We start from the raw sequence: 27,103 nt of genomic DNA, 5'->3' as shown, positions 1-27,103 counted from the left end.
CATAAAAGCATAGCCCCAGAAACTACTTGGTTGTTATGGATTCACTCCTGCATCTCCTGTCCTGTTTAAACTAGTATCTCCAGTGTACTGGGGAGGAATTAAAAATCTGTCTGCTTGATGGGAACATAAGGGGGACAGTCCTCAACACTGAGAAGCACTTTTTGCTCTTTCTCGTGGGGTTTATGAGTCCCACTAAGCAGCAGAACTTTAAGAAGAGCTGTAAATCCAAAACTGAAGTTGGATGTAGGAAACATTGTCAAGCACAAAATTACTGCTAGTAGAGTTCCTTCACACCATGTCCCTTCATTCCAGCTGTGAATGCAATGAAGTTCAACAGAAATGTTTGCTGCTGATAATCTGAGGAAGCTTTTGCAAGAAACTCACCTATACAGGGATCACACTCACAACAAAACCCTTGAGGAATCAATAGTGTCTTTTTCAATAATAGTTATCACTTGGGGGCTTGTGGTTTTTTTGAAACAACACACAAGTCAAGAGGTAACTTTGTTCTGAGAAACACAGCAGCTTTAAATAGCAACTTGACTATGCATTTCTAAAGAGATGAAAAAATAATTTCTTGCAGATTCATGTGTTTTTATGGCCTTTAAACAATACTACAGCCTCGCAGGAAATCCTAACAATGGTTCAGCTTGAATCATCTCGGTCGGTACTGCACATCATCTGTTTGGGGATTTTTACCCAACCTTCTTATTCTTTATTAATAGGGTCATTTGTCTGAAAACCTGTTTCTTAAGAGTTTGTCTGTTCATTCTGCACCTGAAGTCATAACCCTTTGTTTGCAATCTCACAATTGGCTGCTGTGGAAATCATTATGATGTCACAAAAAATAAGGATTAGTAAAACTGCAAGTAGGGAATAAACAAGTTGAACAGATGAACTGTTAAAAAAGTTTTACTGCAAGTATGCATAGAAATAAAAAAAAAGGAAAACAAAAACTTTCCTCCAGACCTGATCTATGACATATGTTCACACAGTGCAGACACAGACCAGGGACAGAAGAATTTTACTTCATGACTTTTGGTCCAGGGGCAACATTCGGAAAAATCTACTGGCTAGGAATATATTTGCTACATTTTGATAAAATACAGAATACAGGACCTTAATTTCAAACTACTGTGAGCCTTATACTTCTCTCTGTTTCTAAAAAGAGAACAAAACAACTATTCTGTGGCTAATCTGTGGATGGATAATGTTTTTCCCTGGAAAACAATGCTTTTGGCCAAGTAGTAAAAACAAGCTCCTTGATGGACTTCAGACCAAATTAAAACCAGCTCCCTGTGGTGCCTACCTGCTCCAACTTCCATCAGAGCAACTGGTGCCCACACATCTTTGTCATGAAATACCCTAACGCTCAGACTGGTGAACTCCCTCTCTTTGGCAAGTCACAGGATACGGCCAAGGTGGCCAGCTGCAGGGTCAACATGGCAGTACAGGCATAAGTTTTCAGATGAAACTTTTGCCTGATAGGGCCTGAGGAAGGACCTTTCCCATCAGATCACTGACCACTGCAACCTCCCCATCCCAGCGTGGCAGTAGCCGTTTGCAGCAGCAGAGTGGCAGAGCCCTCAGCCAGCTGCAGCAGGTGAGGCCAGAGCAGAGGAGAGAGGCTGTGGCTCAATGCATGATCAGTATGGGGTGTGCAGGCACAAATCCATCTGTTTTCCCATTTTTACAGTCCATCCATGGGCTGACCCCCAGTTCTTCCCCTCACAGGCCTCCCACAAGACTGCCAGGAGCACAGCTCTCTGCCATATGCCCTGCCTTACTGCTCACAAAACAAGCACAGGGTGCTTGGGTAGATTTTTGTCCCCTGGTTCTGCTCTTCTATGTAACACAGCAGAAACACAGACAAAATTGCCTTATACCTTTGTTTAAGACAAAGAGCAGCAGATTCTCAGCACAAGGGGTAAAAATCCACTTAATAATGGGGAGAAATCTCTTCCTCTCAGAAGCGAAGAGCACACACAGTACTGGGATGCCATCTGGTTCTCACCAGGACTTTGCAGAATTAAGGTTCATAGTCCTCCTCCCTTCACTTAGCGCTGAGAGAGATGGGCAGTTAAAGCAAAGCTGGGGCAACTCTACTACTCATTCCAGGACTGATCTGCCACAAAAGAAAACCTTTAAGTAGTCAAAGCTCAAATACCTGCCATTTCACTGCTGGTGAAGAAAGAAGTACACCTTGGTGGCATTTTCAGTCATTTCAGTCATTAAAGTATTTGAGATACAACAGGCTCAAATACATTGACAGGTATAGCATAAAAGCATTCAGTTATGAAAGGTGCCTGGTGCTTATCTCATCCAACCTTCTACTCAAAGCTAGGCTGACTTCTAAATCAGAAGTTAGATCAGGTTGGCCTGAGCTTTATTCAAGGAGGGAGATTCCTCAGCCTCCCTACAGAGTATGTCCCCTGCTTATCCCCTTCTATGGTGGATTTCTTTTCCTTGCTACATGGGAATTCTCCTTGCCAAAATTTGTGGCCCTTGACTCCTGTTCTCTTACAGCATGACACAACTGGGGAAATGCCATGTGCTCAGGAGACCATGCAAGCGAGGGAAAACCACGTTCTGTTTCTGTTGAGAATTTGGCTTGTGCACAAATAGCACCCTTCATTCACTTGCATCCTCAAAAGCTTCCACTCCCCATGGCCTCACTGACAGGGAATTCTGATATCTTCTGAATAAGGGTGAGAAAATTGCATATAGGTATAGCACGTAAGTTATTCCATTTTTCCATTTTTCCACGTGTCTTACAAATTATTATTTGTCAAGGTTTGGCAAGCAGAATGCATTGATGTTCTATTTATACTGCAGATCACTAATTTTAAGAGGTTACAAACACTCTGCATATAGAGTTGGTGAGGCAGTCCTTTGGCAAAAAAGTAAAAATTGCAGTAATATTTAGCCTTGGAAAAGAGGTGCTAAAATGTTCTTTAAGAGATACTTGCATCTTGTTATTGAAATAAATGTTTCAGCCACACAAGTAACAACCACAAATCTGAAAAAAGGAGACACCTTGCATTTGGTAGCTATTCAGTGTTCGTGAAAGCTTTGCAACCTCCTTAATGGAAGACAGCTTTTTCTTTCATTAAATACATATCTGTAAAAACAACTCAAAAGACATCAAACACCAGAAAAAATACATTGAAATAACATTAAAGATCTAATATAAATCCACAAAAGGCAGGAAATTCAGAGATAAAGAAAGACTTTCAGACAAGGGAAAACTTTCCAATGTATTAAACTGGAGCATAAATTCACTTCCTCTCTATGCTTGCCATCAAGTCATTCCAGACGCAGGGGGTAAGTTCCTCCCTGGGGTAACTCAAGTGCCTTCAGCAGTACTACTCCAAAAATCAGTTTGGCCCTACAGAACTGTCTTATTACTTTCTCTGTTTCTGATAATTGCCATTGGTTCGAGTTTAAACAGCAACTTCCTGTCTTACAGCTCATTTTCCCGTCATTCAGAGACTGTACTTGTGAGATCGCAATACTTTCCATGATTCCAGACTATGAGGTCAGCTTTGGGGTTATGACTTCACTGGCAGACTGGCTAAAGGAGAACCACTGTGCAAAGGAGAAAATCCACACTCAAACACAAATATCTCTGAGATTAGCAAAGACAACACTGCACCTCAGTGGGCATGGACATTTCCATCTGCACAAATAATATTTTCTACTTTTCACTCCAGCCAAGCATGAAAATGTCCTTTAAAATTACTGTTTTATTCATAAGTCATTCATGGTGCTGATGTGTTGCCACCCAAATTCAATCTTGATGTCAGCAGCAGTTTAAATCACAAGCTGTGGGTCCAACTCTTTGCACTCTCTGGAAGTACAAAATCAGACATACAGCTTAAGACAGGATATGAAGAGAATGAAGTGATTTTGAACTGCCTTCAAACTTCCCATGATTCTGCCCTCCTCCTCAAGCTGACATGGCTTTTGTCTCTGGGGTCTGGCTATTCTGTCTCCAATAAAGCAAGATAACCATAATGAACTAGTTAGAGGGAGATCCCCAGGTATCTGGCTGAGCAACAGAATCCAAAAAGAGGAATGTTAACCTCCTAAACTGTATCTAACCCAGGTACTAAGAGAGTTACCCTGATACATAGATACATAGAGCATAACTGCTGTAAACAAAAGAGCTTTACACTTTACCTTTACTTCTGAAAGAAGAAAAATTGTTTTTCCTTTCAGTTTCCTAGACTGCAAAAGGCAGAGGGGCTATGACAGGCATACAAAATAAGAAATGGGTAACTCAGACACTCGCTCGTCCTGGAAACTCTGAGACCAGCACATCGGACAGAACTGAGCAGACAGCTGGTGAGATCAAATTCAATCTAAGAATCCAAAAGTGACAATCCCCACTACTCTAGGTCTTACAGAGACTTGGGCTCTTTGTTCCTTCTCTTTGCCTGTCTGCTACTCTTTACTGTTTGATTTTCTTAAAGGTTACCTGCAATTTCTCATATTCCTCATACTCTCATAGTTAGTCTAGGATTAGACATTTATTTTGTTAGATGTCTTCCAAATAAACCATCACACATTTTTTAAAATTAAATAAACGCCTTTTCCAATTTTTCAACAGCCTGATCAAGTTTGAATTACTGAAAATGAGAACTTTGTCAAAGTTTCTATCCATGACATTTATGTAGCCCTGAATGAAGACAGAAGGCAAGCTATGGATTCAAATGTTTACCCAGAGAAGACAAACACAGAATGGATACAGCTAATGTTCATCCATGCTTCTGTACTTGTGCAAAGTGTCTGGAATGCTCACAGAAGTGAGAAAAAAAGACAGAATTCCTCCACTTTTTTTTTTTTTTTTTTGGTTTTAAGGTCACTAAAAACTAACACATAAAAAAATGGGAAAGCTAAATAAATCACTAGAGTTCTGCTTCTCATTTATTATACACTCAAGATAATGGTTTTAGGGACGTGAAGAAAGGTGTACAGAGCTTTGCAATGCACAAAACTTGTTCTGGGATATTACTTAATTACTGTTTGAAATTTTAACCATGCAAAGAAAACCACAGTGATTTATAATTATGCAAAAAGACTCTAACTTCTCCTGTAAAAAGCCTTTTTTGTGATTTGGCACAATGGAATTAACAACCTCTTTCTTGGAAAGCAGTTGCATCTGGTTTGCCTGTAAAGGTTCTGAGACCTACTTCCTGAAATGAGCAGTGAAAGACAAAGTACCTTTCTGCTTGGAGCAAAATTACTATTAAGAATATAATTTTGAAATATTTCTGTGCTCATGTGTGAACTTCAGCCATAGCAAAATTTCTCTTTGTTGTTCTCTGCGCAATGGATATTGTCTTTACCTAAAGGATTTGTTCTAGTTTAAACAAAGTACAATGTGCAAAATCTTCTCCCTCAAGATATGCTACAGATTAAAGGGCAAATTCTTTCCCTTACTCAAAACCATAATAGGTGATTTTTTGTTATCATAACTAAGAAAGGGATTCCAATTTATATATCACCATTTACAAGCCTTTGGAGAGAGAAATCCTGACTTCAACCAAATAATTTGGAGTCTTGCTATTGGATTCACTTCAGTGGAGGCACTACTTTACACAGACTCACCTTAAAAGGAAATTCTTTCAGTGACTAATAAGCCCTCAGTATTTATCTACCTATGACCACAGCTCAATGAAAGTTATGCATGCGGAAAAAGCAAGATAATTCAAGCATTTTCAAAACCACATCTTCATATATCTTAAAAAAATTCAATTAAGATTACAATACAGGTCTGTCCATATTTCACTTTTCAAGCAGTTTACAGGAATTATTAAAGAAGAAAGAAGTTATCCTTTTAAAAAGTATTACTGTTCATGTGGCATACAAGTTGCTTTATAATTCAAAAAGCAAAAATAAAAATCTTCTGTGTGCATCTCTGTACAAGCCTAGTCCACCTGCTACTCATGCAGTGACTGCTCAAAACTTAGCTGACATTAATAATAAATTTATTGTATTCCTAGATTTAGTCAAATACCGCTTGTTATGTAAGTCACCATAAAGTTTCTGTTCAACATATACAAATGATCTTCCCCAAATTACCTGAGTTTCATGCAAACAGGGCTACTCACACAATTTATAGAGCTTGTAACCAAGCAGCAGTCCTGTATCACATTAGTGACAGAGGGAGAAGGGCTGAAATCCAGGCACATGATTTCTTTAGGAGTTTGGCCACTGACTTCAACAAACCTAATATTGTATCACACATCTCCTGGCTACATATTCAATCTACTAGACCAGGGGCATCATGTCTCAGTGGTAGACCATTAGTCAGTCCACCTACCTCCATGAGACTTACGTGTAAAGCTTGATGAAACAATTGCTTGAACAGTCATTCTTGACTTGAATTGGAAAATTGCAGAAGTACCTTGAAAACTTCATACACCTCTGACAGCTCCAAATATTTTATGAATGTTAATGAACATTAATGAATGCAACAGTGCATGCCATGACAGAGGGCACCTTGTCTCTCTACATATTCAATACTCTGATCCAAGTACTGTATACACTTTGTCAATTGCGTGAGGTGTTAATTTTCAAAACCCAACTAAACAGTTGAATATGGAAGGAGGGTCCCCAAGCAGATTTCTCAAGGCATTTAGCATCATTAACAGGAAACAAAGCAGGAGAAGCAGCCAGAGCCTGAATGGGTTCTCTGTGAATACTAAGGAAACCCCAACAATATGTTAACACAATGCAATTTTGATAAGATCATAACAGTGAAGCTCACATGTGTTCCTATTGCATCTTGTAAAAGGCTCCAACTGTTATTAGGATAATTGATAACAGTTAAAATGGATTTGGGTAATATATTAGGTAAAGTCATGTATTCTGCTCCATACAGAAACTACCAGTCTGACTGTTTGTAAGCTCTCAGCAGTTACTCAGAACAGACAGGATGTAAAAATCCTAAATTGTGCTAATTCACTCGTTATCTTTGAGTCTCCAAAATGGAGACTGCCACCATTGGCAAATGACTTCTAATCAGAGCAAAGCAACCTCTGTGGACCAAGCACCATTCCCACTGACACCAACACAGATATACAGTCACATTTAATTTATCAGAACTATTACATAAGTCATCATAAGTAGCACCAAAGCCCGACCCTGCAGTTTCACAGTTTAAAAGTTGTCACGATTGACACAGTAGAACAAAACAAACTGAAAATATAGAGTTTATTTTAAAGAAGTGAAAAGAAAAAGCAGAATAAAGACATACATTATTCATTATTAGTCTCCTAAAACTGCTATGGAAATAGCACTCATAAAAATATATAACTCAGCTGCCAAAAAAAACCCTGAAACTCTAGAATACCTGCAATGATAACAGGGAATACAATTTAAACTGCAATATCACATGCAAATAGATTGCAGCAAGCTGTTGCCAGCATAATTCTAGTATCTGTGCTATAAAACACACAAATAACATCTTATGTATGTGGAGATTTCACTAGAGTGGGGTTTGATCCTCTATTCTCTGCAGCTATCTCTGGAAGTTCCTCAGTTGCCTAGTATTTCCTTACTAACCTTCAAGCCCTCTCTGTTTAATTGGGTGAACATGTGCAAAAGTGATAACCTATAGCTAGCCTTACCTCCCCACTAAAACTCCACTCCATTCCAAGTTTCAGCCAACAGCCATTCAAAATCTAGCTCCATCCCTGGAAGCCTTCAGAGCTATGAATTACCAGGACAGAGCATAGCATTGTTCACAGTGCTCAGGTCCAGCCTGGCCATCAGCATCTCGGAGCAAGACCGTTCACAGGGGGTCTATCTATTAGCAAATGTGATGAAGATACAAACCCACACCTCCTATATAACTGTCCCAATCACAAGCTCCTGTGTTCTCCTGGATGAGAAGCATTCTCCGACCCTTCTCTTGAAGCTGAAATGCCGTGAAGAGAAGAAGCTACACAATTTTTGAGTACTAATTAAGGCCATTTTTCAACATTTAGGATGGAAAACACTTCTATCATCGAGTCCAACCATTAATCCTGTATGGCCAAGTCCACCACAAAACTATGTCCCTAAGGACCACATCTATATGTTTTTTAAAATATCTCTGGAGATAATACCTAGATGTTTTAAATATTCTAGGAGCCTGTCCTGGAAGGGAACAGATGATAGAACCTAAAATCCTAGTGACACAGGCTGTAGCTTGGGTGTGATGGATTCCCTGCAATGTCATGCCACGAAAGAAAAAGGATGAAACCCAGAGATGCCTGTGTTTCAGAGATAAATCCACATTCCCCTCCCACCAGCACAGGGTGGCTGGTGGCTGCCCTTGTGCAGAAGCAAGATTTCCTTCCTGAAATTAAATCACTGCAACATCAAAACAACCAAGAAGCAGCCTCCTTGTCTCACTGTATTGCAAAGAAGGAAATCATATCCCACGAACAGCCTAGAGAAACAGCAAGGCTAATTAGCATCTTCTGTGTAACCAGAACCTTTCTGAACAGAGAAAAACACAGAACTGCAAACCAAACAGTGTTGTCAGTATTATCAGCCTCCCCTCCACAATTACATGCATCTCAACATACGGCTTTTTTCATTCAGACTGTCATCTTCCCAGGCCTCCAGGCTTCCCATTTTCCCCCAAGACTAAAAATACCTGGATTCTCTTGGACCTGAAAAGATTTCTTCCTCTTTTAGCAGCAGTGTCGCTACTGCATCTTTAAATCATCAAACTACATATCCTAATCTGACTATTTAAGCAATTCAGCTTGTGAAACCACAGTTTTCAAATGTGAGGGTCTTGTCCCTCTACTTTTATTTTGGTTTTCCTTTGCAGTCTGATGAATACCTCACGTAGGGACTTGAAAATGCTATTGTAAACTATGCTCCATTTATATTTTAAATGGGAACTAGCACATAAAAAAAAAATTCAAAATAGCAAAGAAAAAAAGAAAATATTTTTCTTCACTAAGTATTGTGTGCTACAGAATTAGAAGACGATTCCTGGTGAGGACATTTTGCAGCTATTTAATGGAGGAAGCCCACCTTCTTGTTGAAAATCTAGCCTCATACCTGTAACACTGAACTGTAATTTGAAGTGAGGCTTAGAGTTGGGATTAAGGAAGAGGAAATAACAATACTTGCACTTAAAGCATATAATGACTTTCATTCAAACACCTGAAAATAATCTCCAAATATTAATTATCACAGTATCAGTCTCCCCCAAACTCTTCCAGAAGAGGATCAATCCTACATTCCTTTGGCATCCACACTGCCTGATTGGATCTGTCCATAATGCAGAACAAAGCTAAAAGTATTACCTCCCTTTAATTATTATGGTAACTCTTAATAGACAGGAGTGAACTCACCCACACAGGGACTGAACGCCATTTATAAGATGGCCTTTTCTTGCAGAGAAAAAATTTGATATCTTCCTGTAGGGGCTGTTGCACCATGGGGGCTTGCAGTATAAAGCAGAATTAAATTAAAATAAATTGTGTTAAAGGAGAAACACAATTAGTCAGAAATTTTAAGAAAACCTAGTATTCTTGACTCTGAATCTTCTCTTCTGGATCACACATTAAAACATGGGTTTTCATTCCTTCTGCAGCACTACCTTTCAAGAGGACAGGGAATGGAAATAGATGAGGTCACTCATCTATTTCTAGATGAGGTGGCTTGGAGTGGCCCTGTCCCACAGCTATGACTCAGACTGGCTAATGCTCAAAAGGGGAGCAACCTATACAAACCTATATATTCCAAATATTCAAGGAACCAGACACCTTGTTTTTGTGACTGTCTGTCATTTAATCAATAGATATTGGACTTCTATCTAATCAAGGTACAATGATGAAAAAAAATCATTATGCATCAAATATCCTTCAGTGTTGTATGTGGGATTGGTTCAAAACCCTTCCAGTCCAGAATCTCGTCATTCTATCCTGTATATGGAATCACATAATCACAGAATCATTTCAGTTGGAAAAGAATCCTGAGATCATCAAGTACAACCATTAACCCAGCACTGCCAAGCCCACCACTAGACCGTGTCCCTAAGGTCCACATCCACATGTCTATCAAATATCTGGAGGGACGATATATAGACTTTTTAAATATCTTACTCCTACTCCTCACTGCCCACCAGCTAGACATATACCAGAGATACTGAAATTGTCACACCTGAATTTATAGAAACAGGTAAAAAAACACCTATTGGTTTAAAATACAAGATTGGAAAGTGAAATGTTTCCCTTCCTGCCTCATCCAACGTATGCTCAAGCAAGCTTTACTGGAGGAGCATGGCCTTGAGCTGAAGGCACAGGGCAGGCTGCCAGGAAATCCGAGTTCTATTCCTGGCTCTCCTACAGATTTCCTTGGGCAAGGCAATTAACCTTGTGGAGTACACTTTCAATGGAGGTGAGGCCCAGCTTCTCTTTCTGCATTCATAACATTTCCAGTGGTGAAAATGGAAATGCAGGAGCAAGAATGAGTGCCTGTACTTTTCTTTACCTGATTTTTTTGTCAGGTATTTGGATGCATGGTTGCTGATAACTGTGCTAGTAAAAAACCTCCAAGAATTCAAACACTGCAGGCATGAAAATGCCTCCTGATCTTGCCGCAAACAACCTCAGTGCTCGGTTTCCTCATACGTAAAACAGGCAGCGGGGCTTCTAAAGCCAAAGTACACAGCCAAACGGAAAACTGATTTTTAAAGTTATTGAACACTTGTTATCTGAGATCATAAAAAGAGAATTGGTAAGAATTTCAGTTTGCCTTTCCCTAGAGATGCTCTAATTTTACCTGGTGCATTTTTTTACCTGATAAAAGTTCCTCTTTGGACCTCAAATAGAATAAAAGATTCTCCCTTAAGTAGTCTGAAATGTCAGACAAAATCAAAATTCTTTTTTAGCTGAGATGGTATCTTTTAATATACCTTAAAATAAGTGGAAGTGAATTAGAGGATGAGTGAAATATCAGTTTGCTAATATAAATGCATTTTAGAAAACAAGTATCATGGCTAAATTTTCTGTTGTGGTCTTTTTCAAATAAATGTTGCCACATCCATTTATACCAACAAAGAACAGGACTCTGAAATTCCTAGGAAGGACACTATTTGCTTAGACAAATGTCTAAAGAAATGGAGACGCATACCTCTCTGCACACTGGGGAGACATAATGTATTTTTAGTGATTTTTTTAATGCATTTGGTATAAGCATGTAAGATGATTTTATTCCTTTCTTGAAATGTTGACTTGAAAAGTAAAAAAGGCAAACAACCAAAAATTGGCAAAAGAAAAAAAAGAGCATCTGTTAGTCAGAAGAGAAAAGTTTAACAATCACTGCTCTTTTTCAAAATGTTCATGTTTTGAGAGATGATTTCTTTTACAGGTCATCTGAACTGGAAAGTAAGTGTATAGGTATAAAGATTTTAAGGCTTTTCATTCATGTCCTCAATCCACTTCCTAAGTTTAGGAATTTTAAAGGAGAGGTCAATAGTCCTTTTTTCATGATTATAAAAGCCCCTTCAGGCTCTTTAGACCACTGAAACAATGAACACTCTCAGGTGATGTTCCTGCCCACACAGATGTAGAACATGTTCCAGAAAGAAGGAATTTTATATTACCAGGTTATAAAATAGTACCTATGACCTCCAGAGGAAGCTAAGGTTGTTTGGAAGATTAAAGTAACCGCAACTTTTGGAAATTTTCACTATGTGCTTCACATGAAGCAGTAACATGAAGCATAGATATAGCAGTCAAAAGTTGTAAAGACACAAAAAACTGAAATTATGTTACTCTTCCAAGAACAAGAAACAGAATTTTTATCTGTGCTACCTTCTGTAATTACATTAATAGTAACCTTTTCATTCATCATCCAGTATACAAAATATGAATTTCATCTCAGCTATGTCTTGCTCCAAATGGACCCAGCAGTCCAGAATTTAAACACACATTCTGTTAACAGCAGAATCTCTAGCCTAGCTTAGGAATACACTGGTAAGCACCACATCAGAGAGGGGAAAGTCTCACACTAACCTTTTGCAATCTAACAGCTAATTATGTGTCTTATTTTATTGTCTAGGTTGTCTTCCATAGTGACAAAAGATTAATATCTCCAACTGAGAATTCACCACTGCTATAACAAAGCCTTCTTTGGAGCAGGATGGACTATGATCTCAGAACATTCTTCTTTCTCTCCATCACCCAGTACATAAGATTGCATGAATTTAAGCATCTCTTAGACCATGACTTCATATGAGAAAAAAAAGGCTGCCTGCATAAGAAGTAAGAAAAACTAGTCCAATGACTTCACATCACTGAGTATGTCATTATCAGGCAGAAACTTGACTTAGGTGTGGAAAGGCTCAGTGTTCATATATTCACAGGATATTTTGAGTTGGAAGGGACCCACAGGGATCATCAGGTCCAAGTCTTAAGTGAATGTCTGTATGGGCACTGAAGGCACAACCTTGGTGTTACTAACATCATGCTCTGACCAAATGAGCTATCAGGGGCAAGAAATAGCCTCAAAACATTGACAGGTCCTCTGAGGCAATGGGATTTTCTTGGTATGTATTTCTTCAAAATTGAGAACCTCATTTTCAAAATCTTAATGAGCACTAGGAGTCCTTGCCTGACACAGGAACTGCTGGCATAAAAACATCTCACCAATTCCATGTTCAAGATTTTGTAACTCAGCTATGTCAGAACTGAACTGGAATAATCTGAAGAAAAAGTTACTAAAAAAAAGCATTTTTGCAATATTTTTAAAATGTGGTTTGGCACTGCTTAAACTGGCATTCTGTATCAAATGAAACTCTGCCCTCATTAAAAAAGTACTGTAATCATCAATCATATAATTATCAAATGGTTTGGGTTGGAAGGGACCTGGAAGATCACCTAGTTCCAACACACTGCCATGGGCTAAGACACCTTCCACTAGACCAGGTTGCTCAAAGCCCCATCCAGCCTGCCCTTGAGCACTCCCAGGGGTGGGGCATTCACAATTTCTTTGAACAACTGTTCCAGTGTCTCACCACCCTCACAGCAAGCAATTTCCTCTTAATATCTAACCTAAACTATTCTCTTCCAGTTTAAAGCCATTTCCCCTTGCCCTATCACTACAGGTCCTTGTAAAAAGTCCATCTCCATTTTTCTTGTAGCTCTCTCTGGTTACTGGGATGTTCCTCTACAGTCTGTCTGAAGCCTTCTCCAGGCTGAACAGCCCCTACCCTCTCAGCTTGTCTAGATGATCACGACTAGGATCAGATTAAAAATCTGCTTAAGGAAATTAATTTCTTATTATCTATCTCCTACAAACTGAAATGTGCTCTCTATACTGTCTAGAAGCAATCAAAATTGTTGGAAGTTTTCTGAACAAGTCACAGTTCTTACTAAGGCTTCAGTGATGAGATACACAAGCAGATGCTTCACGTGCGTCCTGCATGTCCCTGGTCAGAAGGTCACCGATTATCTTCTGCTGTGACAATCATGCAAATTCTAGAATTGCATCTATCCATCTTTTGAAACAGCTATATGGCATGGAATCAGCCATCTCTTCTCCTCACCAAAGTCCTGCTCAAGGCAGTAAAAAGCTCTGGACTGCTCCCCTGGAACAACTCTGCCATGCTATGCAGAGAGTCAGTGGTGCAAGTCAAACAATTTGGAAATGCAAAAAAATTCTACCTAAAGACTCAACAGAAACAATGGAAATAAAAAACAAATGCCCTTTCAGCATCAACTTCAAAACTGCATTTCAGATTCCTCCATTAAACTGATGCCTGAAAGCCCTAGAAGACTATGACATTTCCAGGGCCTTCCAATGCAGTTCTTTGGAACAAACAGCAAAACAATTGATTACTTAGCCCTCTGCTCATAAACCTTCAGTCCCTTCCTTTCAGTCAAATTATAGGCATACACAAATGAAATAAGTAAAATAAAAAACCTTTGACAGATCTTTACAAAGGGCTATGTGAAGCCATGAGCAAAACAGTCTCTGAGTCCATGAGCAGCAGCATCAGGCCTCAATGGCAAACACGTGGCCCTGATGAAGTTAATGACAAACTTTTCACTGACTCCTGTGAATGTGAATTTGACTTTATACCTATGCTACATAAAATAATTCTGCTAATAAAAACCAGGTAGCTTCATAGGCATTTTTTAAGCATCAAAGGCTATGTCTACAATATGGACCACAGGATGGTGCTGAGGACCTAAGGTCCAAACCACACACCTTTCAAGAGGTTTTTATTTCACTCTAGCCTAGTCCTGTGGCTTTAATGTCTAACAGACTGCACTTCTACAGCACATCTTCCAATTTGGTTTCATTTGAAACGAGTCCAACCAATGATCTCCAGGACTGCCACACATCGCATACAATAAGTGGGGAAAATGGAGATGCATTTCCGAAGCATACTCCTGCTCTGACCTAACACACTAATGCAGATGCATCCAAGGAGCTTAGAATATGTCTGTGCAATAAAACCTCTAAAATTAAGGAGTACTGAGGCCCCCATGAAGAGAGTTAATAGGTAATAGACTCACAGCCTTCAATGTGTTCACACGGATGCAGCGACGTACAGTGAAGGTGTTTTACAGCAGCAAGCACTGTGTGTCTGATTTCAGCTATGTTCACTTCCCACCTGCTTGACCTTGTTATCTTCAGGACTTTCATGCAATTAGCCCTCCACATTTAGAAAGCTTTTCCATGTAGCTGAATATTTTATTTTCAGAAGAATTTGTTTAATCTTTACCATCTATCCTATTGACAAGGGTCTCCTTTCCCATGACAGCTTTGCAAAGTACACATTATTGCATTAAAAAGATCATCTGATGTCTCATATGCTTGTGATAAATCAGGCTTCTTGCCCTCTTCACTTGGGCTCTCCCTCCCCCTCTCAGTTTTATACTAGTCAAAAAGGATTTACTTCTCTTCTAAAAAATAATATATAAATAAATACACTGTGAATCACAAACATTAAATACTTAATTTGAACCAGCAGAAAGACCAGCTACCAGAATTCTACAGTGGTCTGTTAGCTCGTATGTCTCTGCATGTGCATATTGAAGGAAACAGCAGAAATAATACTTTACAATTTGATGAACAACATATGACACAAAACATCTAGACTCCCAAAAAAAGGGTTACAAACTTATGAAAATGTAGAATTCTGCCCTCTCCAAGAAAAAAATCCTACACACTCCTTACTTGCACAGATACTAAACCATCATCATTAAGGCCTGACATATAAATAAACTGGATTAAGGAAGAATATAGTCATTAAGGATTAAACTGAAATATGGGTGATAAAAAGGGACATTTTCTGACAACATGTTGGAGGTCTAAACAAAAAGGATGATGCTGTACCATCTGCTTCCAGGCAGACTCCTCCCCTCATTTCAACTACAAGCAAGAAGGAGCCTGTGAACTTAATTTAAACTGGAAAGAGAGAAAAAAGAGAAGGGGGAAAAATTCTTCAGACCATGAGAATCAAACATGCCACTATCTCAGTGCAAGCTGCAGATTTGGAGAATTATCTCTAAAAATTACAAGAAGCAATCATATAATCAGAATAACAAAGTAAAAAGACTACGCTCTCAACAGGTGCAACAGCAAAGCAACACCAGGTTGCAAAATATGCATTAAATTTTTAAAAAGTGAGTGAAACTGTTGAAAGTATTGGTCTCATAATAAAGTAATGCATACAACCCATTTCAGTAATTCCCATTTCTGAAAATCAGATTCTTGACTTGACAAATATCCCATTCCATACTGAATGCTCCACTGATACTGCCTATTCTTTCTTCCCCATAGAAATACAAAATTTCTGACAATGAGTACTTAGAAGAGAAACCTTAACATTTCAGGTTGCTGCCTTTTCCCTTTTCCCCAAACTCTTCAACCATCCCTATTCACCTGTCACACATTCCAAACTCAGAGGAGATGGTTTGACTGTTATAAATTAACTACTCTCATAAACCAGGTATTTTTGCTGTTTCCCAGAGATTGCACCCAAGGTGAGGATCAAGCAAGCAACACTCAGCGTCCAGATATGCAAGGTTCAAGGCAGACGGGAGGAAGCAGACAGAAACTGACCCACATTTTACTGCATTTGGCATTTGCCTTTCCCAAGCTGCTTATGAGGAAGATCACCAGCATAGACACATTTCAAAAAGCCACTTTTTAAATGGCAGTAAGCTTCCTCATCTACCTGAAAAGTGCCTGACTTAAAAACTACAGGTATAAACCACCCATCTAGTACACAGTGGTCTGTTTTCTCCAAAAAAATATCCTGTGGAACATTCACTGGAAAGTGCAATAGAACTAGTTCTTAAAGTGACTGCTAAAGCCAGCTTTCCTGTGTTTAGTGGCTAATACTCTGGGGAACCTTAGCTGTAGTTTTCAGTACCTTCCTGTGCTGTTTGAGCTTTTGCAAGCATATACCTTTATAACTCTTCTAACAGCTATGCAAAAGAACTGAACAAAATGGAGGGGGAAAGGACAAGACTGACGAGAGGAAAGAGATTACAGAATGAAATAAGAGTTTGAAACTGAGATGGTGGGGGTGGAATTGAAACAGAAGTTTAAAGAAAAATGTTGAGCAGGGAAAGGGAACTGGAAAAGGGAAATCAGAAATGTTAACTTATGATGAAGCACACACCTTTTTGTCATCTAATATTCAATCCCATTTTCCCAGTGACACCCCATATGAAAGCCCATATACAAGAGAAAAAACATGCAGAGGAGAGGTGCACCAGGCTCATTAGTTGTAAACATCAGTGAGAACACAAAATTTCAAATACCTATGAATGAAATACTTCCATTGCCAAAGAAAAAAACCACACTTCTGATAGACATTTCTGAAGACCAAATGGGGTCAGCAAAAGCGGAAACTTTTAATGAAATATATTACCAGTCACTACAAATATATGAGGCATGAAAATGACTGTGAGTGGAAAAAGTAAGTTCTAAGTGCAAGTATCCTGCTGTTCATCTTTGCTGTTTCTCACTGGATTTAAGGAAAATATGCATGTTTCCAGGCAATGTAGAACAAAAGCATTTTGGTTTTTAAACTTTATCTCAGTGCACCCTACATCTGAGCCTTATCACCCTCTGATGTCCCATAGTGCCCCTTTATAACCTTTGTTACTCAATTACTGAACAAGTTATCTCATTGTTACTCTCTTTTGAAGGAAGACTTGAGCCTCTTTTCATGCTGATAAGATAGGCATAAATATTCACTCGAAGCAAACATTCAATTGTAAAGTGTCTTGAGCAAACTACCAGAGTCTAAAGGTAGGAAGCGGTGATCAACTTCTTTGCTATCTTAACCCTTTAGTCAATCCACCAGAACAAAGAGACACAGAAGACAGATGCTTTTCTTACAAATGAAATTACTGTTCTCTAAAGGAATGGACTTTATAACATACTTTACAACACAGCAAATAAATCTGGAAGTGAAATACCTACCCATTTTCTGGGCCGGCCTCTAGGTCGCTTTTCACCAGTGGCTTCTGCTTTCTGTAAAAGAAACACAACATATTTTATACCTCAGCATTACTTAACAGCCTCAGTAACTAGGAGCTCCTTTCCTGTAACATTAGCTACAATCATACCTCTTGGGTGGCACCGGGCCCCCCAGCCAAGCCGTGTGCTTTCTGGCAGAACGTGTGACTAGGCTGCTTTTTCTGACATTCCCTCGGCATTGCCTCCCCTGCAGCCAAGGGTGTCCCCAGCCCTGATCCACGTGTGTCCAGGGGCACTGAGGAGTGTGCCCACACAGCCCCAGCTGCTCGGCCCTGGCCAGCCATCCCACGTGCAGGCTGATGGTGGGAAACCCAAGAACCTCCAAGAACATCAAATCTAGTCTTTCACATGCCGTCAAAAAGTACTTGAAGATACTAAATCAAAAATACAGCCTGTTTCAAGTTGGATCAAAGCAGTTTACAGCAGCTACAATTCCTTTTTCAGTCTCATTATGTTCAGGCATGAAATTAATTAGCACAGAATATCACCATGAACATGTCTGTGTTCTTACTGGGAAACAATTTCTCTACTTTTCACATGAAGTTTTCCAGCTAAAAGCGTATCTTTAGGCTGTAAGTAAACCTTTTATGGCCCAAAACACACCTTACCTTTTCAGGTTTAAGGAAACAATGTGAAAGAGGGCCTAAAAGTGACAGCTATATTTATGTAAGCCCAGCAGTTGCTCCTGGAGCTCAGCTTAAAGGAAATATGGGTCCTTTTATAGGCTCTTCCACTAATTCCACTGCATGACATTGTGAATACTACTACTACTAACAGTACTCACGTAGTACACTAAAAAACTTAAACAGTTTAAAATGAAAATTCCAGGTTATTCTCTCTAGCTAGGCTATGCTCATCCATACATTTCACGAGGTAAATAATTCTGTTCCACTCAGGATTTTGCTACCACCAGGGCAGGACTGGCCAGATACAAGGTCGTCAAGAAAGAAGACTTTTAATACACATGAATTGTATTCCTTTGGTTTTTTCCCCCCGCAGTTAATTGTATGTGTATTTGATTTGCCCTTAGAAATCAACTGTGCCATTAAATAAATCACTTGCTGGTCAATCACTGTAACATATACTGTAACCCAATGCTGTGTAAATCGGATCTCTCTAAAAGAGAACTTGAGCTGAGGAACTAGTGGAGGAATCTTTACAAAAAAACCTGCCCTGTGAGTTAAATGCAATTATTTTGAAATAAATACCTCACAATAAGAAAGCTGTGAAAAATAAAATTCACACTCCTGAAGGGCAAAATTATCACTCAGACTTGTTAAAAGAGTAAACTTGAGCTTTAATAGTTTATACCGGTGTTACATGTAAGGTGAAACCCTCTTAAGAGAATACTTGTTAAAATGCATTTACTGTATCCTGTAGCTGTCTATTTCAGAGTTTTGTTTCCTTTAAGCATTCAATTTCTTTAAAACTTGTAACCTGAAGGATGCAAAAAACCAGATATGGTTTAGTGTTGATAAGCTGTAGCTCCCTGCTTCTGTGTTTACTTCATGAAACACTGGGCATAAATCTTAAAAAGAAATACCAGTTATAATTGGTCTTAACAAATCAACACTTGACATGTTATCAGAGCACTAAGGCTGTTTATTTTCTTGTGTGTATTACTGCATCTGAAGGAAAGATCCTTTTCCAAAAATCTACTAAAAATAATTAACTTTTTGAATACAAAACTACTTCAGTCTAATAATTGAAGTCCATACAAACCTGACACAAATTTTAACTTCATACAATGAACATGAGAGATTTCTTTGAATGACTAATCTTTGCTTCCTGCCATAAACTGTCACACAGGGTGGCCGCTTCCCATGCGGCTCAGCAGTGCTGAGCTCCACCACCACCCAAGGTCCCTGTCAGAAGTGGCCAGTGTTCCTGCTGGCTAGTTTGGCTAATGGTTTGTCAAGTGCTTGGGGACCTTGCAGATTGAAAGGCACTATATTCCTGCAGTATATGACTTCCACCTCATGTTAGAAGAAAAACATTTCCATAGCTCTTATCAAAACCAAATCTTTCCCAGAGGTGAGCTGAGCAAACAGCCAGGCATGCCAAAGGTGATGTTTTGGTACAGAGAGATTCTGTAAGTAAATAGCAAGGTTTTCACAGATTAAACTGCAGAAAATTAATGACAAGAACCTCCAAACTGGAAGTTTTAATCTCCTTTTCAAGAGAAGAGAAAGACAAAACACTTTGAGAACAAACGAAAGGAGCAGTAGCAGCACAGTGGCAACAATAAATACATTAAGTTCAGGAAAATATTCCACTTCCTTCCCTCTTTCTTCAGCCTGCATTTTGCTAAAATGCTGTATTTTAGCAAATTGCTTTATTTTCTCCAACAGCATAAGACTTTCTTTTAATTGAAGCCTTGAAGAAATGTTGTACTGTGTGTAAGATAGGTAATCCATTGGCTCTCCACAAAAGCACTAATACACTGCCTTTCCTCTTCAATAGGTTTCTGCACCATCAGAAACACTCCAGTCTGTTGGCTCTTGGCTTTAATTGAAGTGCTGCCTCTGAAGCAAGGGGCAAATCCTGACAGAGCTCCAGGCCACCCAGAGGTGGTGTTTGGTCAGGGGGTTTTTAACATTTGGTGCTACTATGCTATGAGGCATGACCTTGCTTTTTACAGCTGAAACATGAAATCATTGAAGTTTAAACAAGGGTCAGGTATGTTATCAAACACAAAGTGTATTTCATTAAAAATATGAAATTTCTTAGAAACAATACGAACACATCATTTTTGCAATGTCACGTTTTAGGAACAGAACTGGACTTATATTTAAAAGCATGATCCATACGGGAAATGGTTTTTATTTATCACAAGTGAGAAAGATCATAATTCAGTTACTGCTACCTGTAACAGTCCCCAGGAAGATTTGCAATCCACTCAAGCCCTGTACCACAGGGCCATCCAACCCTGCTTCCAAACAGCTTCTCTCAGCAACTCTAGGACTTGACCGCCCATGATCTCTGCCTCCTTATTGCAAAAATGCACTGTACCCAGACAGAAACCAAGGCTGTACTACTGAAAGCAACTAACAAGACAAGACAAATATAAATAATTGAATGGCTATAAAGTGCACCTTGGGCATCTATGTATTGTCAAGGAAGACCTCAAATGCAACAGAATCCAGATTTGAAGAATTCTATCTACTTTGCAAAATGATCTGCTGGATATCTCAGATAAAATGTGTCAGAGCTGTAAGTCAGGTAAAATAAGCGATAGTTCTCAGGAGGAAGATCACTGTTGTCAAACAGAGTCAAAAGACCTAGTCCAGGAATGCATCCCTCTCAAAAAAACCACACAGTTATTTAGTCAAAATATACTCCTAAAAAACCTTAGGCATTGACTAAGTACAAAAACATCACACTTTCCATGTCCTGTTTTATCCATTTTAATGCTAAACAAAAATCAGTCTTCTGCTTTTCCTATCTTGGTCAAAACATTTGATTTTGAGGTCTCTTATTTTTTCAGTTCAATAACCATGATACAATCACCTGATAGATTTGATCTTGTTTTCCTTTAAGCTTGTAATGGCTGATGTAGATGAAAATGAATGAAGCATGGAGAAGCCAACTAGATTTTCATGACCCAATTCAGGGCAGAGTCCTGATCACATGCACTTTTCTGGTTTGTTTTTGTTTGTTTTTTTGTTTTTTTTTTTTTCTTTTACCTTTGGACTGCTTAACCCAGGGGCATGCCTTTTCTACATACCAAACCTGGCCATGTAAAGTAGGGACAATAGCAAGTGTAGTCACACACAGGATCACCAGCTCTAGTTTTCAGAGGATGATGCATCAAGCTCTGTAGGCATTTTTAGTCAATCTCACTACAACAACAACTACAATAAAACTCAACATATTTTAGCTGAAGGTAAATTTTACTAGAGAATTTTTACCATTGTATACTCCTGGGACATCCCTTGACAATTCCTTTAATGACAATCATATAGTAGCTACTATACTTTTTTCTAATGTCACAAATGTGTTTCCTGCTCCCAAACAGGAAAGTATTTATGCCTACACAGTATTTTTGTCAAGCCAAACTGTAGGAACTAAAAAAAAAAAAAAAAAAAAAAAAAAAAGCCCTAGAAAGGGAAATACGATGGGCTGGGAACACAACTCACCAAACAAATAAAATCCAACCACAAAACACCCAGGAAATGAAAAAGGAAGATTCCCCACATTTTGCTGTTTTTTGAAAAATATTTTAAATTAATGACAGAATAACTTGTTTAAAGATCCAGACTGCATAATAACAACCTAATTGTGGGGACTCAAGTGCAAGGTGACCAGCAGTTTTTTGGCTCTACCTCTTCTTATCTATCTGGTAACACATTGTGTTCCTCCTGTGTGTAAAAATTAAACAACTGAGAAATGGTTTAGTCTTCTACAAAACGCAGTTTATTTCTTGTGCCTAGTTTATAAAAACTTAGGCATGTGTGATATGCAAGGCTTTAAGGAAAAAAGAAAGCATATTACCCAAAATTAGAGTAATTGCCACATTATTAGCTGTTCAGTTAGTTTTGCAACATTTTGTATGCATTGTCAAGTTTCACATTGCTAATTTCCTAACAAGCACAGTTTGTTTTCAGATGCCCCAAGGCCAGTTTACTAAGACCAAACACAAGCTCTTAAAGCTAAAAAAAAAAATAAAAAAAAAACCAAAACAAAATTTTTTTAAAAATCCCGTGAACCAAGAAATTTTAAATATACAACACAACCAAAATTCCAGGGAAAATTGTCCATCAGCTAATTTAAGGGTATTTTTGAAGTATAACAAAACAAAGCCCCGGTTCTGGAGTATTTTTAACTCACTGCCAGTTTGTGCAATACATTTTTAATTGTGATGTGTAATGCTTTGCAAGAGAACACCCAATCAATTAATCATGAGTGCCTTCTCATGGCTGCTCGGTGGGTTCTCCTGGCCGACGTTTATCTAACATGTTGTGAACACTCTGAAGCATTTCAATGAGCTCCCTTTGAAACGCACAGGGCACGCACTATTCTTTAGAAATTCCAGCCAATTCCAGCTGGGTGTATAGTGCCCAGGTTCACATGTAGAGGGGCTTAAGCTAAGATACCCAGTGCTCTTTCTGGGAGTGGAGACAGGCTGGAGAAAGTCTTAATGAATGCATGTATGCATATGTATGGGTAAATATGTGTACCACAAAACTGAACATATAGTTCACTCCTTTTAGAGGTGATACCCTCACCACCAAATGAAGCTTTCTTACAGTGCCAAAACATTCCCATCCATATTACAGTTAGAAAAAATATTGGAAATAATTTTACATTAAAATATACTTGGAGATACCTGGTAAAAAGCTGAACTATTTTAAAGAGGGCTAATTATCAATTTGGAAAAAGGGCTAAAATATTTATTTGAAATGTGATACCAGTCTCGTTCTTCTAGTGAGGCTTTATAAGTGTTTTATGTTTTAGAGGATTTATCAAACACTTACATACTTTATCTATAAACCTAGAAACCAGTAAGACTTGTAATTACATACCCCTCAAAGGGGTTTTTTTCTATTACATAAAAAGACACGTGGTCTTTGGTCAATTTTTTACATTAGCAACACCCAAAAGCTTTAATTAGAGCAGTAACTTGATGCATTCTGAAAATCAAAATGTTACAATGAAATCACTCAGTTTGTAAATTAGACTGGGAAAGCACAACTTTGTATCAGAATCATCTGGAAAACTCTTGATTTCAAAAACCTGCACATATATGAATGTTTTAAAATTATTTTCCATTTATACTGATTTCCAAATCATTTATGTAAATGAAATAATGGCAATATTCCCTTTAGAGGCATCTTTTAAAAACATTTCTACAAATTACTTAAAATTTTATCTTATTACAAATGTTTCTCCTAGGAAAGCCAACACTCCTAGGAGCAATATTTAAAATACTAAAGCTCACATTTGGATTTGCTAGACTAATAAAAAAACTTCTCCATTTCTTTTGAAGAGTGACATATAAACTATTTTAACATGAATCTGAGGAATGCTTTTACTGTATAAAGAAAAAAAAAAATCAACATTTTAAGCACATTACCTTGCAGAATGGTTTTGAAAGATTTTTAATACTTAACCTGTAAAGCATTTTTTACTAATTCATGGATTTCTTGACAGAACATGCTGCTTTTTTTCCAGCCCATAAAGTAAAAAATAAAAACAAAAAACCCCCAACCAATTTTGAATTTAAAGACAGTTGAAAAAGTACCTCAAACAAATGTTGAAAAAACTTTAAACAAAACAGACATGAAACCATAGTCACCTTTTAATGATTTAATATTTATCAGTAGTTGCTATAGTAATTTATAACACTGAAAACCATCAAACTTAATATGGTCAGTACCATAGGCATACAGAAAAATAAACCACAATTAGATGAGGACACAAATACCTTCCACACGTTTTGTCACGCAACTCCTTAAAAGATACTGATACACTTGAGCACTACAGTTCATTCCCAGATTTTGTAAGCTTTAGTGATTTAGTACCTGTAAACTAGTGCTAACTGCTGTGCAACCAACAACATAAACAAATCTCCTATATTTGTTTTCAAGCCCATACACAACAATTTGCCCTCACTAAAATATTTCCTACAGAAGGGTATGCATGATTTGCCTTGATAACACAGCTTTCTAATGGGGTGCTTTCCCCAGTTCAAATAAAATTTAGTCAAATTTTCATGTTGTATTTGTGATGTAAAGTCCATGCACTAAACTCAGTGACTTCAGGGAGCTTCTCCTGTAGCTGGAGGCAATCAGAACCACCAGAATAAAGTTTGGTCCCATCACCAAGCAGAAACAGTGGTTCAGAAGACTAAAAGCACTTCCAGTAAAAGTCTCTTTGAAACTGATTACTAAACAAGATATAACAGGCTTTTACTGTAACTGGAAGTTTACTTTACCATCACATTTTAAAGCTGTAAATTTCAATATATGTACTTATTTCCATCAGCACATAATTGGATTTACTCCTAATTAACTTATGTTTGACAAAGCACTTAGCTTTAATATACAGATTTGGTCTGTAGTAGTAACAACTGTAAGTGGGCAAGAAATTAATCTTCCCCTTACAAAAATCTTAATGAAGAAAATAGTACCCTTAACAATGACTTCCTTACTAGATACAGGACATTTCATGGTTTCTCATGAAATACATTGTTATTTCACTAATCTGTAGACTACTGAAAAAGATGCCCTTACAGGTTCTGTACTTAGGGTCTTGATGTTAATTCTAATTTTAAAAATGTGAAATTCATGCTTTATGTAGCTTCCATTATTAAAAGAGTTCGAATCCCACACTTCACAGCCTAAATTGTTGGATTTTTTGCTACCAGTTGATTAAAAAAAAACAGCATTAGTAATTTTTTATCTTTAATAATCTCACCTTCTGAGCTGCTTTAGAGGGACTCTTGTTTTTGCTTCCTTTGGGTCTTCCTCTTGGTCTTTTAGGAGATGGTTCACCAGTTGGTTCCTAAATACAGGAAAACATGCTATTGTGGCAAGAGGCTACAACTAACCCAGATGTTCTAAAGGATAAACTAAACTGAGAAGTTGCTTAAAACATATGAATTAACAGTGTCATTAAATAATATCATATTAATAATGCAACATTAAAAAATTTAGCAACTCCAGGTAAAGGAAAAAATAATTTTGCACATTAAATGAGTTTAACTTCTCTTGCAATTGCATAGAAAAACTTGGAAAAGTGTGAATATTCTAACATGTAAGTTATAGCAGGAAACATATTTTTAAAGATGGCTATGATTTCCCTCATATAAGAGCAATTATTTAAAAAATAACACAGCTACCCATTGAATTTCAATTGCATTGCATTATAGCAAGATACAATTATCCAATGCAGTTTCTAGCACAAGCTTTTTGGGGAAAAAAAGTTTACTACCAGAATATTGTAAAGTAAGATGAGACTACTTCTCTCTCAAGGGGGCAATTTTTTTTTTTTTTTTTGTTCTGCAGTCGGCATTATATTCACACCTATTCTAAAGAAAATTGATTCGTATTAACATGCAAATTTAAACGTTTCTTCAAATAGAACACTTGTAAGCCAAAAAAACTCGACGAAAGAAAAATCTGAAACAAAACCCCAACTCGAAAATGTGTCGACACTGATTATTTTAGCTGTTTTCTTAACTAGTTCCTTTGCCTGCCAGTAAATAACCAGTCCTTAAAATTGGGTATGAATTACTGAGAATTCAGATTCCAAATATTTATTCAGTGAATCATGAACACTATAAAACTCTTCTAGTCTTGAATATTATACATTTCATTCATATTACAGGATGCGGTAGAACTAATTAAGCGCAGTTTGTTAACTTAAACCAGTTTAAAGCCCTTCAGCTTTCATAATTCCCGGGTAGGTTAAAGGGAGGCCGGCGAGGGGACTCCCCAAGTGCTGCAGCTCAGTGGCGAGCCTCGCAGGCACTGCACATCTGGGCTGAGCACGTTGAAGGAGACGCGCTTTTCTTTCACTTCCACACATTCAGCCGGGGGGTGGAGAGGGGGGGGGAGGAAAAAGGCAAATAAAAAAAACCCTATGCGACTTTCTAGTCACCCTCCTCTCCCCCAGCCCCAGCATCTAGGGGCAGTTCAGGGGCTGGGCTGGTCAAGATCGGAGGCGGCAGCAGCGCCCGGTGGGACCCGACACATGCACACACACGCGCGCACACAGATTGAGATATAGCGAGGGCTCAGAGAGGAGCGAGACAGGAGAGCCCCGTTCCCTGCTCCTCGCTTTCGCAATTTCAAAATCAGCTCGAAATGACCCAGCGAGCGCTGGTTGGTCGGAGCCGCGCTGCTCCATGTTTCCCATTTACATTGAAAAGCCCCAGCTCGCTCCCTGCACAATAGTGGAAGTCCCGAGGAGGCTCCGCGGTTGAGCCCGGGCAGGCAGCGCCCCGTCGCTGCGGGGTCCCCCCGCCGGGGTGCCCGGCGGAGCCCCTCGCTACGCCTCTGCACCACCTCGCCGGGAAGCAGCGCACAACAAAGCCCCCCCCGCCCCGTCGCCAGGACTCCTTGCAGCACAATACGTACATGTACATGCCTATAACACTATAGATCTGCGGCTCTACGTATCTATACGATACTGACTTGTGGTTGTTTCCTGGGTCTGCCTCGTCCTCTCTTCTGAGGCTCTGCGGTTGCAGGTTGCTCCTGGGCAGCAGTGGAAGGCTGACCGGGTCCCTCACCTTGTGCACTCATCGTGACTTCTGCTGCTCAGCCTGAAACCAGTCTCTCCAAAGCACCTTGAAGGGGGGGAATCAAAACGAGCTCTTGCTGCTTTTGCTGCTCGCTGCCACCACCACACCGGACGTCCTGGTGCTGCCAAAAAGGAGAAGAGAAGGGGAGGAGGAGGAGGAGGAGGTGATGGTGGTAGTGGTGTTGGTGGTGGTGGAAGAGGAGGGGGAATGAATCTCTCTTACAATTTAGGAATGGTTAGTAACATGAAGCAATTCAAAAGAGAAAAGAGGGGTTAAAAAAAAAAAAAAAAAAAAAAAAAAAAAAAAAAAAAAAAGGCAGAGTAAATTGCA

The 27,103-nt window shown here is 38.7% G+C and overlaps 1 protein-coding gene across 2 annotated transcripts in view; it reads right to left on the bottom strand.

Annotated features, from left to right (window-relative positions):
• The window catches only part of HMGA2 (high mobility group AT-hook 2), a 104,770-nt gene extending 77,884 nt beyond the window's left edge, over positions 1 to 26,886 (bottom strand). For both annotated transcript variants that reach the window (XM_041465620.1, XM_041465621.1), the window contains exons 1-3: positions 26,664 to 26,886; positions 24,943 to 25,029; positions 17,467 to 17,517 (exon numbers count right to left, since the gene is read on the bottom strand). In XM_041465620.1, coding sequence (XP_041321554.1) covers positions 17,467 to 17,517; positions 24,943 to 25,029; positions 26,664 to 26,774 — 249 coding nt within the window. In that variant the 5' untranslated portion in view covers positions 26,775 to 26,886. The remainder of the gene's footprint in view (positions 1 to 17,466; positions 17,518 to 24,942; positions 25,030 to 26,663) is intronic.
• Positions 26,887 to 27,103: the final 217 nt, after the last annotated feature.

This window comes from Pyrgilauda ruficollis, unplaced genomic scaffold (genome assembly GCF_017590135.1).
Source record: "Pyrgilauda ruficollis isolate IOZ18807 unplaced genomic scaffold, ASM1759013v1 scaffold19, whole genome shotgun sequence".
NCBI classification, from domain to species: Eukaryota; Metazoa; Chordata; class Aves; order Passeriformes; family Passeridae; genus Pyrgilauda; species Pyrgilauda ruficollis.
The sequence above is the reverse complement of the archived record's forward strand: the minus strand, read 5'-3'. Positions and strand labels throughout refer to the sequence as shown.